The 16,913-nt window shown below is 43.0% G+C and overlaps 1 protein-coding gene across 1 annotated transcript; it reads right to left on the bottom strand.

The window, feature by feature from the left end:
* Positions 1-3,276: 3,276 nt before the first annotated feature.
* On the bottom strand, positions 3,277-4,218 carry LOC103752353 (olfactory receptor 5). The gene has a single exon (XM_008856081.2). The coding sequence runs from the start codon at positions 4,213-4,215 to the stop codon at positions 3,277-3,279; it is 939 nt and encodes a 312-aa protein (XP_008854303.1). The 5' UTR covers positions 4,216-4,218.
* Positions 4,219-16,913: the final 12,695 nt, after the last annotated feature.

The raw sequence follows: 16,913 nt of genomic DNA, 5'->3' as shown, positions 1-16,913 counted from the left end.
CTGGGAGATGTAAGACAAATAAACCCTTTCCTCCCCAAGTTGGTATTGGTCAGAGTATTTTGTCACAGCAATGAAGAACAAACTAAGACAAATAGCAATTGCAGTAATTATCTATATCTAACCTATATATCTGTCTGTCCATCTGTCTGTCTATATCTATCTATCTATCTATCTATCTATCTATCTATCTATCTATCTTCTAACTATCAATCATCTATCATCTATCTATCATCTGTCTATCATCTATCTATCTATCAATCATCTGTCTATATCTATCATCTATCTATCTATCTATCTATCTATCATCATCATCATCATCATCATCATCATCATCTATCTATCTCAAAAGGACTCTATACCAAACAATTGCTAGAGGCGTTTTGTAGGTTTTTTTGTTTTGAGGTAGCATCTCCTCATAGCCCCAGCTGTCCTGGAACTCTCTTTGTGGACCAGGTTAGCCTCAGTCTCACTGAGTGCCTCCAGTCTATGCCTCCTGAGTTCTGGGATTAAAGCTATGTGACATCACACCTGGCTAATGGTGTTTTATTCTTTAAACAATAGGATAACCAGAAATACATTTTCTACTTCATATATTGAATAGTTTGTAATGTTTGTATTAGATTTATAATTGAAGTAATAAGAAAATTAATAAAAAGAGGACACAGAAATAAAGGTATGATCTTCCATAGGATAACTTGCCCATCACACTGGAAGGTTATTTAAATTATTAAGTCACAGTTTATGTTGACAGTAACTCAAGAGAAATGAGCATGCTGTAATGATATCTGTCAAACCATCAGATGGTGCCATTGAAGACAAAACGATATAAACCTCTAGGTGGCTGAACAATCAAGAATTTTAAAGGCCCCACATCTGAGCAATGCATTATTATTAGCTCTGCACTGTTTGTAGATGATAGGATTCATGTTTCCACGCCAAGGCCCTCTATGTCTCCTGGTCCCATGATCAACACTTTTGCAAGTATCATACTGTTTTAAGGATATAGTATGATTCTATTGTGTGGATATGTGCTGGCTGTTTAACTTGGTATTTTTTCTTTGTATTTTGAATATGTCATGTAACCCAGGTTCAAGTTAATATTTTGAATAAAGGTGTTTTCCAATAGTTTTCACTGAAAGAATAGACTATAATGAACTTTTCCACAGGCGAATAGTGCCTGAATTCTATGTTGTTTTCATAGAGTAGTGCTTTGATTTCTTGGGAATATATACAAAAATGGAGACGTGAAAATCACATTGTATTAACTATGTCCATGGGACTCTAGTTAGTTCCCTCAGAGTTGTCTTATGGGATTGGAGAGATAGCTCAGCAGTTAAAAGCACTTTCTGCTCCTCCAGATGACCTGAGTTTAGTTTCCAGGACCCACATAAAGCAGCTCACAACTACCAATAATGCCAGCTCCAGGGGATCCAACATCCTCTTCTGGTTTCCTTGGGCACCCACACATAAGGTATGGCATACACACACACACACACACACACACAAAAATATACATACACACATATACATTAGTAAAAATAAAATTTAAATTCGTCAGGAAGATGATAATAGAGAAAATATAAGTCCTGGGGGATGGGGATAAGTGCTGTGAAATGCTGTCTTCCAAAACTGACATGGCCACTGCACTCATGAACTGGCAGCAGCTGTGGTTACCTAAACAAGACCTATACAAGGTCAAGCCAGTCAATAATGCTATCATGGGTGCAGGAGGGAATCGTGAGCTTCCACTCCTAGTTGAGTATCTACTGGCAAGGATGGGTGCTGGGGGAGGAAATTTGTCTGCTGGTAAGCTTCTCATGTGCTTTAACTGGGCTCAGTGGGTTTTAAAGAAAAAGAAGACATGATGGTTGGGGTTGTGTGTTGAGTGGTACATGGGGAGTGAGAGGCAGAGTTGAGGGTGAATGTGACCAAGATAAGATACATTGAATGCATGTATGAAATTGTCAAATAAGAAATAACATTATTGTCAAAAACTGCTAGAAAGTATTCACAAATGTTCAAAGAAGTATTAAATTATAGTTTTCCCAAAGCAGAAACTACATGTCCATCAGCTGGTAAATGAACACATAAAATAGAGTACTTTCACAAACAGAAGTGATATACGGACACATGCATCAATAGGTACAACCTTCAAAACATGTAACTCACAATAGGCAATATACTATATAAATCTATCATAAAGCATCCAGAACTGATCAGTCTGTACAAACAGAATATAAGATGCTGGTTTCTTAGGGCTGAGAGTAGTTGTAAGTGGTTTGTATTGGAATGACTTACAGTATGTCTGGTTTTCTCTTGGGGGCAATGAAAATGTGGATTTCACAATGGTAATGATAGCATAATTGCGGGATCACGTTAAAAAGAAAACTAGCTGGCCATGGTGGTGCACACCTTTAATCCCAGAACTCAGAAGGCAGAGGCAGGCAGATCTCTGTGAGATCAAGACCAGCCTGGTGTAAACTAAGTTCCAGGCCAGCTGGGGCTGTAGGGAAACCCTGTCTCAAAAAAGAAAACTCTACTATTACTGAGTTGTGTGTGTCTTGAAGTTCAGTAGTCCTACTTTAATGAAATTTGGTGCATATATGTTTATGACTGTATTGTCTTATTGGTCAATTGTTTTCTTGATCAGAATGAAGTGACCTCCTTTATCTCTTCTGATTAATTTTAGTTTGAAGTCTATTTTATCAGATATTAGGTTAGCAACGTCTTCTTGTTTCTTGGTGCCATTTGCTTGGAATATTTTTTTCCATCCGTTAATTCTAAGGTAGAGCCTGTCCTTGAAGGCAAAACTAGTGGATAGGGGAAATTTCATGGGGTTCCCACCTCAAGATGAAGAGCTACAGGAAATCAATGGATGCTGACGGAGGGAGAACCAGTTTTCTCCACTTCACTAGCTCCCTAAGAAGTTGCCTGATCCCAAGTGGGCATCCCTAAGCGCAGGTACATAAGAGCACCAGTAAATGAACTCAGTGCACTATATATGCATGAATATTTATAAATATATGCATGCATATGTAGCAGTAATACTTGAAGGAGAGGACATGAAGTTGAAAGGGAATGGAGAGACATTGGAGGAGTTGGAGGGGAACTGGGAGGGACAGAAATAATGCAAAGACAATACTCATGGCTCAAATTCTCAAAAATAAAAAACAAAAAGTTAAAAAGAGAAACTGCATCACGTATGTTTAAAGGATAAAATTTATGGTATATGAATTGTATTTTGATAAAGACTGGATGTTGGTAATTTTATGTCCTTCAGGACCAGTGCATAGTACTTCGGAATGCTGTTTGTACTTCCTTGTTCCTCAGACAGTAGATGATGGGGTTACACATGGGGGTGACCACCGTGTAGATGACGGACAGCACCTTGTTAAGGTCCATGGCTTCTATGCGTTTGGGACGGGCGTAGATGAAGATAGTGACTGAGTAGAAGATGCCCACCACTACCAGGTGGGAGGTGCAGGTGGAGAAGGCCTTGTGCCGGGCAGTGGTAGAAGGCATTCGCAGAACTGCCCTGCCAATAGCCACGTAGGAGGCCATAGTCATGAGGAAACAACCCCAGAGGATGACGATGGCAGAGATGAAGTCCACCAGCTCTGTTAGGGCAACATGGGTACAGGACAGGTTGAGCAGAGGGGAGACATCACAGAAGAAATGGTTGAGAACATTGGGGCCACAGTAGGACAGCGTGGCAATGCATGTGGTCTTGACCATGGAGACCAACAGCCCTCCCAGCCATGAAGTCATGGCCAAGCCCAGGCAGACCTGGGGCCTCATAAACAATGGATAGTGCAGGGGCCGACAGATGGCTACATAGCGATCATAAGCCATGGAGGCCAGAAGGATACACTCTGTACCTACAAGGACAATGAAGAAGAAGAGTTGGGTCATACAGGCTATAAAGGAAATATAGTGGAGCCCATTCCACAGTCCCATGAGCAAGCTAGGCATGGTGACTGACACGTAGCACATCTCCAGGCAGCTGAGGTTGCCCAGGAAGAAGTACATGGGCTTGTGGAGTTCACCGTGACTGCAAATGAGGTAGATGATAAGTGTGTTCTCCAAGAGCGTCAGCAGGTAGAGAGTCAGGAAGATGGCAAACAGGGCGTCCCTTATCCCCAGCCGAGTAGACAAGCCCAGCAAGATGAACTGATGGACCTTGGTCATGTTGGCCACCTCTACAGACCTATCCATCTGTGGAGAGGAAAGAAAATGGTTGATATTCTGTTCCTGGAGATGCACGGTAATAAAAGGCCTGGGAAGATATTTGGAGTGCTTGGGTGCTGTGGTGGATTGGTGAGAAATACCCTGCCACAGATTCCAATATTTGCTACTTTGTCCCCAGTCAGTGGTGGATGTTTGGGAGGGCATGGAATCCTTAGGAGGTGTAGACTTGCTGATGGAAGTATGTCACCGGGGGCTGGCTTTGTGAGTTCATAGCCTTCCCCTACTTCCTGTTTACTCTCTGCTTCATGTCTGTGGTTGACTCTGAGACTGTTTGCATTTCAGCTCCAGCTGCCATGCCTGATGCTTGCTGCCATGCTCCCCTCCCCCCAACGATGGACTCTGATCCCTCTGGAATTCTAAGCCCAAATGAACTCTTTCTTCTATAAGTTGCCTCGTTCATGGCATTTTATTATGGCAACAGAAAAGCAATAGTGAGATCTCAACACCTTTGTCAGTCTGACGTCTGCTGGAATTTTTGTCATGAAGAAAGACACACAGACTTATGGGACAACCTATGAACACAAGAGCTTGTTTTTTCTAAACCTATGACTTCATGCAGAACACCTGAGACTTGGGAGAATTGTACTTGGAGCCCTGAGCTCCAACTAGTGAACCAATAGATAGTAAATTGCTATTCTAAACAAGAAAAATTATAGGCTTTGGCCCAGCAGTTGAGATCACTGCTTGCTCTTGTGGAGGACTTGGATTCAGTTCCCAGCACCCTCATGGTGGCTAACAACCATCTGTAACTCCAGTTTCAGGGGAATCTGATGCCCTCTTCTGGCCTCCATGAGCATTGCATGCATATAATGTAATTACATACATGTAGGCAAAACACTCATTCGTATAAAGAAAATAAAGATTAACAAGAAAGTTCTGTGCACAGTCAGCAAGAAATAATATTAACTAACTAATTAACTAAATAAATAAACTTAAAAAATGATGAGCCTTGTCAGGCATAGTGACTATAATCCTAGCACTTTAGGAGGCAGAGGCAACTGGGTCTCTGTGAGTTTGAGGCTGGCTTGGTCTGGTCTACATATTGAATATCAAGCCATCCAGGGCTGCATAGTGAGACCATGTCTCAAAAAGAACTGGACCCGGAGAGATGGTCAGTGGTTAAAGTGCTATTTGCCTAAACAAGAGCCTGAGTTTGGATAACCAGGACCCGCATCCTGACAGGTGCTGTAGTATATGTCTGTGATTCCAGAACTCCTGTGGTCAGTAGGAAGTCAGAAACAAGAATTCCCAGAAGCCCCAGGGCCAACTAGTCTGACGTATGCTGTGACAAACAAGAGACTCTGCCTTAAACCAGGTGGAAGGTAAGGACTGACACCCAAGGTTTTCTCTGACCTCCACATGCATGCCTGCTCATGTGGCCACACTCACAGAAACATGTACACACATGTCATACATACATGATGATTATTTGAGACTACTTTTCTTTTTGCAATTGAGAGAGAGAGAGAGAGAGAGACTCTGTATCCTTGGTGTGTTGGCCTAGAGCTCACAGAGATCCACCTGCCTCTGTCTCCCATCTGCATTGTCTCTCTTTAAAAAGAAAATTAAAAATCACATGTAAATGTGTGACTATAAGTTGCAAGTGCCACAGTGGCCAGAAGAGGGTGTCAGGTCCCCTAAAACTGGAGTTTGAGACAGTTGTGTGCCACCTGATGTGGGTGCTGGGAACTGAACCCTGGTCTTCTGGAAGAGCAGCAGGTGCTCTTAACCATTGAGCCAGCTCTCCAGCCCCAATGCCTCTCTTCTTAATGCAACCTTATCTTCTGTAAGTCCCTTTTACTTTGTGTCACCTCTGGTGGGGTGGTGTTCACCACAACTCAGAGGAAAATCAAAGTGCCATTCAGCAAAGGTTGTGCCCAATCAACGTTATCATGTACACACGAACATGTAACGTTGCTGTTACTTGTCACTGTTATGCCAGAGAAGGTGAGGATCAGAGAAGAAATTACTGATGTCAGCTGGCATTCAAGTCTAAGCACAGAATATGTTGTTTATTAGATTACTTAGGAGGATGAGTTTTATTATGACATCTGCTTGTTGTTGTTTGAGACAGGGTCTCCCTGTAGCCCTAGCTTGCCTGGAACTCACTATGTTGATCAGGCTGGCCTCAATCTCACCAGAGGTCCACCTGCCTCTGCCTCCAAAATGGTGGGATCAAAGGTCACCACCACACCGGGGAGTGCTGCGATTAAAGGCACACACCACCACACTTGCTGACAATTTTTTTAAGTTAGATTTATTTATCTTCATTTTATGTGTATGAGTGTTTTGCCAGCAAGTACATATGTGCATTATGTGAGTGCAAGTGCCTGTGGAAGCCAGAAGAGGGCGTCAGATCCCCTGGTACTGGAGTAGCAGGTAGTTGTGAGCTGCCATGTGGGTGCTGGGAACTGAACCTGGGTCCTCTACAGAAACAGCCCATGCTCTTAACTGCTAAGCCATTTCTCTGGCCTGTTTGACATTTTAAAATTACATTATTTATTTATTTATTTATTTACTTATTTATTTATTTATTATTTGTGTGTGTGCGTGTGTGTGTGTGCACATCTGTGCACTTGCATGCCATGGTGCATAAGCAGAAGTCAGAGGACACCTTGAAGGAGCTGATCCTTTCTTTACTCTGTGTCAATCCCTGGGATTGAACTCAGCTCATTAGTTTTGCTGGCAATTGCCTCCACCTGTTGACCATCTTGCTGGCCCATGATGACATTTTCACAAATGAGTATCATATATTTTTCTCCTATCCCCCACTGTCCCCTTTCATCTCATGTTCTTTCTGGTGCCCTTCCTCTTCCAAAACAGTGCTTGCTTCTATTTACACGTCATTTGTAGATCTATGTATAAATATATAGCATATACTCTATTATATATAAAGTTACACCATCTACACCACATATCAGAGAAAACATGATATTTTTCTTTCTGGTTTGCTTATCATGACCCCCAGTCCTATCCTTTCTTTCCTGCAAATAACATAGTTTTGTTCTTTTTATGGCTGAATAAAACTCGTGTATATAAAATGGAAAAACTCACCCCGACCTGCTCTTGCTGACTTTTGCTTTACCTGTTGTTTCCCCAAGTCATTTCTACTGCAGCCAGCCAGGAAGAATGTCACATACAGGTGGGGTCAGGGAGTGCATTGTTTCTACAGTATTGGAAAAGTTGCTAGTAGCCAGGAGCATGTCCAGCTAGTATGTTCTCTCCCTCAGCTACACCTGCATCTCCATGGAGCCCATTGTTTCTGCATTCTGAGAATCTTGTTTTTTTCCTAACTGAAACTTTCTGTTAACTGACCTGCCCCTGGTCTGATGTAACTATGGTGATCTGACATAACTATGGTTATTGACTCTGCCCCTAGCATGATGTAATTGTGGTGTTAAGCTTCATAAACTCCATTCTGCCTTCCTTTGGGATCAAGAGTTCTTTTGGGGCCAGGGGTGGTGGCATAGGCCTATAATCCCAGCACTTGGGAGGCAGAGGCAGGTGGATCTCTGTGAGTTCAAGGCCAGCCTGGTCTACACAGTGAGTTCCAGGCCAGCTGGGGCTACAGGGAGATCGTGTCTCAAAAAGACCAAAAAATTTTTTTGGACATTGTCCCCCTGTTTGACCACCAGCTAACAAAAGACTCCTAGTTTGACCATCACTATGTACCTCTCCCACTAGCACAAATATATACCACATTTTAAAACTCCATTCATATGTTCAACTTATAACGGACCGAAATAATTCTCTGTGTCATGAACCTGCTGTAAAACTTAATTTTCTCTGTTCAGCTCCACTAGGCAGGGGTGGGCCTCTCGTACAAAAAGTCATTTACTGAAAACCATAAAGAAACAATAGGGACTGGGAGGGAAGCCAGTTGGGATCATAGTCAGTGTTGGGTCAAAGTAATTGCTGTGTGCCATTATTCTCAAGGTTGAGAAACTAGAAAGCTCCTCCACATATGACACACTGGTTCTGAAGATCTGGAAAATATCCCAGATCGAGTGCTTCTTGTGTATCCTGTTCAGAATTCATGCCCCAGCACTTTCAAACCTCTGGTCTGTGCTGGGAGTGCTCGAGTAAGCACAACAGGCATAGTACCTGACTTCTTATAAGAGAGACAGGGAATAAGTGGACTGATAAATACAAGGCAGTTTCCAAAAGGGTCAGAGCTGTGATGGAAATGTGAAGGCCCAGAGATATAGTTAAGAGGTACATATGCCAAAATGGGGGAGCCGAGGCACCCTGCCCATCACGGAAACAGACAGGGAAGGGCATTCCAGACAAGGCCACAGAAACTGCATTGATCTGCCTCAGCAGAAACTGCCCTCTCATGCTGCATGGAAATCCCACTTTGTGAACTCCCTGATGCTCACAAGTTTGTGTTGATTCTCAATCTGATCTCTTCTCTGGGAGAATCATGATCAATGGCTTCAGTGATTTCCCCTATCTAGGATCCCTCACAGCAGGACCACAGTTCTGTACATCACAGGGTGCCTCCATTGAAAGAAAACAGCTCAGCCCCACTTGGTCATGCCCTCCTGGACCAAGTCCAGGATGATGATGCAAAAATTCATTCAGCTGGGGCTGGTGAGATGGCTCAGCGGTTAAGAACACTGGTTGCTCTTGCAGAGGGCCATGGTTTGGTTCCCAGCACCTACATGACAGTTCAAAACCATCTGTAGCTCCAGTTCCAGATGATCCAACACTCGTTTCTGGCTTCTTTAGGCATTGCACACACATGGTGCACTTACATACATGCAGGCAGCGCATCATACATATATAGGCTGGAGAGATGGATCGGTGGTTAAGAACACTGACTGTTCTTGCAGAAGACCCAGATTCAAATCCCAGAACCCACATGACAACTAACAACTGTAACTCCAGTGCTAGGGGATCCGACAGCCTCTTCTGACCTCCACAGGCATTGCACGACCCGGGTGCACTTACCTACATGCAGGCATAACGCTCATATACATAAAATAAATTTTAAAAAATTAATATATAATTTTTAAATTAAAAATTCATCCATGTAATTGGCACAAAACCCTAGATGATCAGGTAGCTCTCATCTCAAATTTTCTGTTTATAAAACATTCGTATGATTCTTTTTTCCTTCGGTTAAGATTCCTCCTCTTCCTCCTCTTCCTCCTCCTCCTCCCCATCTTCTCTATCCTCCTCCTCCTCTTCTCTCCTCCTCTCCTCCATCCCTTCTTTGTTTGATTCTCACCAGGACTCTGCAAAATGCTATCCTTTAAAAAATCTTATTTATTTTAGGTGTATGACTGTTTTGCCTGCCTGTATGTCACTGCATTATGTGTGTGTGCAATGCCCACAGAGATCAGAAGAAGGTGTTGTGTCCCTTGGACCTGGAGTTACAAATGACTGTTAGCTGCCATGTGGGCTCTGGGAACTGAACCCAGGTCCTCTGCAAGAGAAGCCAGTGCTCTTAACCACTGACCAATCTCTCCAGCCTCCTTATCCTTTTTGTACAAGAAAGATGCTGAAGATCAAAACACTAAAGTGGGGCCAGAGAGATCAATCCGTGAGTAAAGGTGCTTGCTGCCAGGTCTGCTGAGCTGAGTTCCATGCCTGGATCCACGAGGTGGAAGGAGAAGGAGAACTGAGTCCTACAAATGATCTTTTGACCTCTCTCTCACACACACACAAAATAAAAGTAATAAAATGACATTTTAAAATAATTTAAAAATCCACCAAAGTGATTTTCTCTAAATCATATTATCAACAAGGTAAGTGCTAACAAATCTCGGGCTGATTCAAGCTTCAGCCAGCCACTATCTCCAATTTTTATTTCCTGGTTGGCAATAATTTAAATGATAGTGAAATAAGTGACAAATGATAAACATCACCGCAGTAATAACATCCCTTTGTCCAAAGTACTGGGCTACACTTCTCAAATTTTAGTTCCTTAAAGCTTCACGTACCTATTCCCACATCGCAGGGGAGAATCAAGATTGGGAAATAAGCAACTTAGCCAAGGCTCAGGGGAAGGAGGAGCAGAACTGCTGCACAAACCTGGCTCTCGTTGAATCAAAATTCAGTGCAACCTCTACACTTAGAACGAATGCACCTCTTAACTCTCACTAGAGAAGTTTCCCTATGCAGCAGATGGTGATTAATACAGAGACCTACAATTATGTGCAGAGAACAAGAGGCTGCAGAGTGCTTATCCCTGAATAGTGCAGCTATTTCAAACCTCCGCCTCCCAAGCTCAGGAACCATTGCAGAAGAGGAGGTGGAAAGATTGTAAGAGCCAGAGGTGGTGGATGACCACAAGGAAACAGAGTTTTCCAGACAGCTGGTCAGTTACTCATGTGATCCCAGAGCAATGCTGCCAGCATGCACAAGTCCTACATGAGCTCAAACAAGACAAACTCCCAGCACAGACTTGGGGAAGTGGGTAAGAAATTCCAACCCAACATAAGGAATTTTTGGTAATTGATGGCTGCTGGGAGAGGGAAAGACAGTGTCTTACAGAAATGGGACTCATATATATATATATATATAATGGTATATAAATTGGTCATATTTACCCAACTCATTCCTCCAACTCCTCCTGAGCATGTGTGCATGCACGCACACACACACACACACACACACACACACACACACACACACACACACACAGCTGGGGGCTGGGCGGGGGGAGGTGGAGAGAGGGGAGAGGACCTAAATGCCATCACACAAAGTAGCAAAAGTTCAATAAAAGTGCAAAAGCTATAACAACCAAAATAAAGAATATGGTAATAGCCAGGTGTAGTGGTGTTTACTTTTCATCCTAGCACTCAGGAGGCAGAGGCAGGTGGAAATAAATTCTGTGTCCTATCAGCCTAGGGACCTGTCATTGAGTGAATGGGTGAATAAATATGGTGCATATACATAATGAGGTTTTATTCAGTCATAAAGAAAAAGAAAAATAACACTTGCAACAAAGGTTGGGAATGGAGATCATCTTGTCAAGTGAAATAAGTACTGAATGTTTGATCATTTGTTGACTTTAGGAATAAAGTATTACAGAGGATACAGGGGAGCAGGGTGATAGGGAGAAGACAGAGGCAGAGAATTGATAAATGTTGTTTGAAAAATGCAATATTGAAACCTAATACTTCGTAGGGGGGTGGGTTAATGAAAGCTGAGGATGTATCAAAAATCCCTATGGAAACCTACAATTTTAGGGATCTGTAGTGTCTACTGATAAGTTGCCTATGCTCCAGTGGGTGACCCCACACCCATGCCCATATGGTCAGCACTAATTAGACTCAGAGGGTTATTATAAAAGGGGACATGAAGTTGGAAGGGGTGTGTGTGTGAACTCAGGAGGAGTTGGCGGTTTGAGTGGGGTGAATATGACCAAGATATATATTGCATACATGTATGAAATTTGAAAAGAATAAAAAAATGGAAAAACGTTCGAATGGAGGTGCCCTGCAGTGACGGATAATGCTTCTTCTGGGTGTCTAAGAGTGAAAACAAAGAAATAAAACAGCTGGGTGTGGTGGTGCACATTTTAGTCCCAACACTCAGGAGGCAGAGGCAGGCAGATCTCTGAGTTTAAGGCCAGACTGGTCTACCTAATGAGTTCCAGGCCAGCTGGGGCTACAAGGAGACCGGTACTTTAAAAAGTAGATAAATAAAATAAAAAGCAAACAAAGGGGGGGGAGCAATTATGGGCATGAGACGGAAAAAGGAGGGGTGAGGATAAGAGAGCAGTAGGAGGTTGAATATTATAAAAATATGTTACATGCTCACCCAGAAATGGTATAACCAAGCACAGCACTTCGTGTGATTAATACTAGTAAAAATTGAGAATTCCAGGGCTTGGAGAGATGGCTCAGCAGTTAAGAGCACCGGCTGCTCTTGCAGAGGACCCAGGTTCAGTTCCCAGCACCCACATGGCAGGTGTTAGCCATCCTTAACTCCAGTTCTAGGGGATCCAATGCCCTTTTCTGTCCTCAGTGGGCACTGTACAACATGGGTGCACTTAAATACATGCAGAAATTATCACTCGTACACATAAAATGAAAATAAATTTTAAAAACTGAGATTTCCATATTCTCCCCTGACATTCCATAACACCTTTCAGAAATTAGATTTGTTAAATTTCTATTTCATGCGTTTTTATATTAAGTTGGACGGACTAACAGGAACATGTTCCTTTTGACAAATTTTCATCAGAAAGAACCTAGTCTTTATGAGAACTTTCATGCTAAAAGCTGTTATTTATTGTGGGGCTGGGGATTGAACCTATGGCTTGCACATGCTAGGCAAGTGTTCTACCACTAAACCACATCCCCAGTCCTTGAAGAACTTCATAAAAGTTCAGACCAGTTTTATGACCAGTGGGACATGTCTGCATTTTGTCCTAAGCAGAACTCCTCACCATCTGAACACCACCACGGACTGGTTCCATCTACGTTGCTGGACACAAGCTTCCCATTAGCTTGGGTTTTTATCTTGGTGGTAGATCTTTCTGTGAGTTTGTACAAATGCTTTTGGTAACTAGCTCCTGACTCTCTTAAGGTGGAGTTCTATTTACTGTTAGAAAGGCGTTTTCAGTATCCAGGCTCAGGACTGACGCAGAAGCCCTGCTTTATTCTTCTAAGAACCCATCAACTCTTCCTCACACAGCACTCTGCCGTGCACGCCTCAGTTTCCCCTTCCCTGTGGCTTTCAGTTTCGTTTTCTCTTTCATACCCATTTTTAACTCTTCTGTGACTTTTTCTGGGTGGCCCTTCCTGACTAATTTCCGTAAACATGCCTAAGAATCTATACAAATATCTGTGAGTCACCCGAAGTGCCTCAACACTTTCCAAGCTGCAGAAAACTCACCCAATACCCTTTCAACTTAGTAATCTATGAACCATTCGTCAGTATGTGTACCGTTTCAAAATGGTATCTTGTGTAAAACCTGCTCCCCACTGCCCCCAGAGGAATGCAGACCGGTGTTTTCCAGCTCTACGCCTTGGATAGGCCACTAACACTTTTCAAGTTTCAGTTGCATGTTTTTCAAAATGAGAGTCAGTCCTATTCTGCCCTGGTGGACATCAAATCTCTGCCCTACAAAAGGTGGGGGGAAGCATTGTGTTGTATTAAGAGTTTAATCTCGGCCGTTACCTAAGGAAGGGATAGAAACCTTTTGTCTTACATAAAACCCAGAGTTTTTATTATGAGAAAATAGACTCTTAGCTAGAAGGCATTTTTAATAGTCATTAATTGTAGTCCATTCCACAATTGCTTATCAAGGAAAAGAGTCACCAGAAGCAATGGATATGTTGCTGCATGGAAGCTGTGTTTTAGTTTCAAGATGTTTACCAAACTTGAAGCAGTATGTCTCTAAGAAAGTCTGTCCACTGCAACCCAATTTGTCTATTCTATAATGTAGGACTTGTTTCTTTCCCTTGTAATGGATAAATTAATAGTGGTCTCTATTCCCTGCCCAACCTCTTAGAGATGATAATTGAATCTTTGTTAAAAACAAGAGGTTGACGTCAGCTTGACAGAGTCTCTCTCCCTTGGTAACTGCATAGTCTTCAGGAAGCCACTTGACCCCTCTATGCTCTCAATTTTTCTATCTCTATCTATGTGTGGACCCGTATTTAGAGCTAGTGTCTTTAAAAGTATTTAGAGCTGGTTTCTATTAAACATTGTGCATTCCATAAAAGTTTTTTTCTATATCAAGGCATTGTGCACATACCTATAATGCACTCCAAGGCTGGCTTAGGCAGTAACATCACAAGTTTGAGTCTGACCTGAGATATGAAGCAAGATCTCAGCTCAAAAACAGAATATCTGGGGCTAGAAAAATGGTTCAGTGGTTAAGAGCATGTATTGCTCTTGCAAAGGACCCAAGTTTGGTTCCCAGCACCCACATTAGGCAGCTCACAACTACCTGTAGCTCTAGCTCCAGGAGAATCCAACCCCTCTGGGCTCTGTGGGAATCTTTACTCATGTTCAAAGACCTATACAGGCTATACAGGCACACACACACGCAATTAGGAAAACAAATGTTATTCTTTCTTTTGTTCCTTGTATTGTTTTAATAGAGAAGGTCTCATGCATGTCAGACTGGCTTTGAACTTGCTGTGTAGTGGAGGATGACACTGAGCTTACGATTCCCCTGCATCTATTTCTTGAGGGATTAGACTACAGGTGTGTGCCATCACTTCCTGTTTTATGTGGTTCAGTGGATTGAACTCAGGACTTGATGTATATTAAGAAAGCACTCTAGGGGCTGGAGAGATGGCTCAGTGGTTAAGAGCACAGAGTGCTCTTGCAGAGGACCCGGGTTTGATTCCCAGCACCCACATGGTGGCTATGAACTGTCCTTAACTCCCGTTCCAGAGGAATCCGAAGCCCTCTTCTGACCTCTGTGGCATTGCACAACATGGGTGCACTCACATACATGCAGGCAATACACTCATACACATAAAATGAAAATAAATAAATAAAGCATTCTATCAGCTGAGCTCCAGCTGAACTCCAGCCCTGTTCCCTGTTTTCACCTCCACCTCCCCCCAAAAAATTCTCTGGACATCTCACCTGGCGTTGAAAGATCAATAAAATACAGATCCTTTCTTGCTGGTGCCAAATGTGGAAGAGGCTCTGATGCCCGGGTGGATTCAGTTTCTGCCTTAAAGAGGAGGTGTCAGGGAGTGGATGGGGCCTTTTGGAGCAGTGTAGGAGGAGCTGTCCTTGGTCTTGAACCAAACAGACACACAGACACACAGACACAGACACACACAAACACACAGACACACACACACAGACACACAGATACACATATACAGACACACCCCTAGACACAGACAGACAGACAGACAGACAGACAGACACACACAACCCTGTGAATGTCTGAGTCACCAAGTTTGCTTTACTGCTAAAGGAGGCAGGAACACAAACTTAAACCAGAGCACTAGACCTGAGAGACTTCCCTAGTCAGTCCCTGTGGATTCAGAGGTGGGAGATGGAAAGTTCTTTTACTGATGCTCTGCAAAGGCTAACAGAGGGCAACTGAGGCCAGCCAGCCACCAAGCCATGTTCAGATTAGATCACTATGCATTCGTGATGTCTTCACCAGTGCTAGGCTCTGTGCTTGCAGCCTGAGGGATAGAAGGACAATCAGGTCCAGTCTTCAGTAGACAAAGGCTGGTTTCAGGTTGGTGAACTTACATGGAGCCATGAGTCTGAAACATGTTTTGAGACACAATCATGGAGCTGAGGCACACAGGAGAGGCTCTACAATAGAGCCCAGGTTCCAGAAATGCAGCAAATTTAAAACAGCACAGACAGACAGATTTATATGAGCTCACAGTAGGAAATGGTCAAAACAAGGAGGTAACACAGGTTTCCATGGAGGAGTACACAGTGTGATGTGTACTTCCAACATATTCTATGACATATCAGAACCTTAAAAATATTAAGTGAAATTAGTCCTCATGAAAGGCAAAAAAGTGTGTCACTTACAGTACTCAAATCTCAAAGACAGAAAGAGCAGGAGTTGCCAGGGGCTCAGGTAAGGAGGATGTGGACTTAGTGTAAAGGACACAGAGTTTCAGGGATATATATGTCTGTGTGTCTGTGTGTCTGTGTCTATGTCTGTGTGTGTCTGTGTGTGTGCACCTGTGTGTACATGGCATGTAGAGGGAAGATGTCAATGTCTGGTGTCTTCAATTGTTCTAATTTTTTGCATGTGTGTAATGTATGTGGTATGCATGCATATTGCATATTTGTGTGTGTGTGTGTTTGTGTGTGTCTATGTGTGTGTGTGTGTCTGTGTGGTCCAGAGTTGCTGTTGGATGGCTTTCTCAATTGCTTTCCCTCTACTCATTCAGGTAGGTGCTCTCTCTGCCTTCTCTGGTCACTCTAGCTAGTCACCATCTTGCCCTAGGGATCCCCTATCTCTGCCTCCACAGTGTTGGGATTACAGGCAGCCACTGCACCTGCTTGTCTTTTATGATGGTGCTGGGGATCTGAACTCAATCCACATGTTTGCATGGCAAGTATTTTATCCACTGAGCCATCTCCCCTCTGTAGGAAACCAGGATGGATGCCCTAGGGCAAGATGAGCCTAAAACTTTTAAGTCCAGGATACATTCTCTGCTAAAGAGAGGGGCACTGAAAACAGCAGTTCTGATATCCCTGTCTTGCAGAACACTGCAGGGCTAACAAGAGAAAAGTGGCTGGGTCCAAAGTTTAAGCTTCTAGCTCTGACGGAAAGCATCTTGGTCAACAGCCCCTTAGCCCACTTCCTTGTCCTGAACAAATAACTCAGGTATCACTAGCTAAAAGAATAGGCCAGGTTAAAGGTTTACTCCTGGGCTAAAAGCTAAAAGTTTACTATGCTTTTAGCCCTAAGAAAGAAAATACTATGGCCAATAAATGACCAGATAGGCACCAGTAACCCTGAATAAAAGTTCAAGCATCCTGCTTTACAAACAGCCCCTAGCTGGTGCCAGCTAAAAGCTATGTGTCCTGTTTCTTTGTACCCTAAATCTTTGTATGTAACTGCCAAACCCATGTGACTGCCAGTTTCTTGTAATGTATAAAAACCTGATTTTTAAAAATAAATGGCTTGTTGTGAAGGAAAGCACAAGTCCCCGAGTCCAGGACTCTGTTGCTAGTTGGTATAGCCATCACCAAAC

Source organism: Nannospalax galili, unplaced genomic scaffold (assembly GCF_000622305.1).
Source record: "Nannospalax galili isolate Female #2095 unplaced genomic scaffold, S.galili_v1.0 scaffold1368, whole genome shotgun sequence".
Taxonomy (NCBI): Eukaryota; Metazoa; Chordata; class Mammalia; order Rodentia; family Spalacidae; genus Nannospalax; species Nannospalax galili.
This window is presented reverse-complemented; position numbering and strand designations above follow the sequence as displayed.

Coding starts and splice junctions, on each gene's coding strand:
- LOC103752353 (XM_008856081.2), bottom strand. CDS start 4,215: ATGGATAGGTCTGTAGAGGTGGCCAACATGACCAAGGTCCATCAGTTC.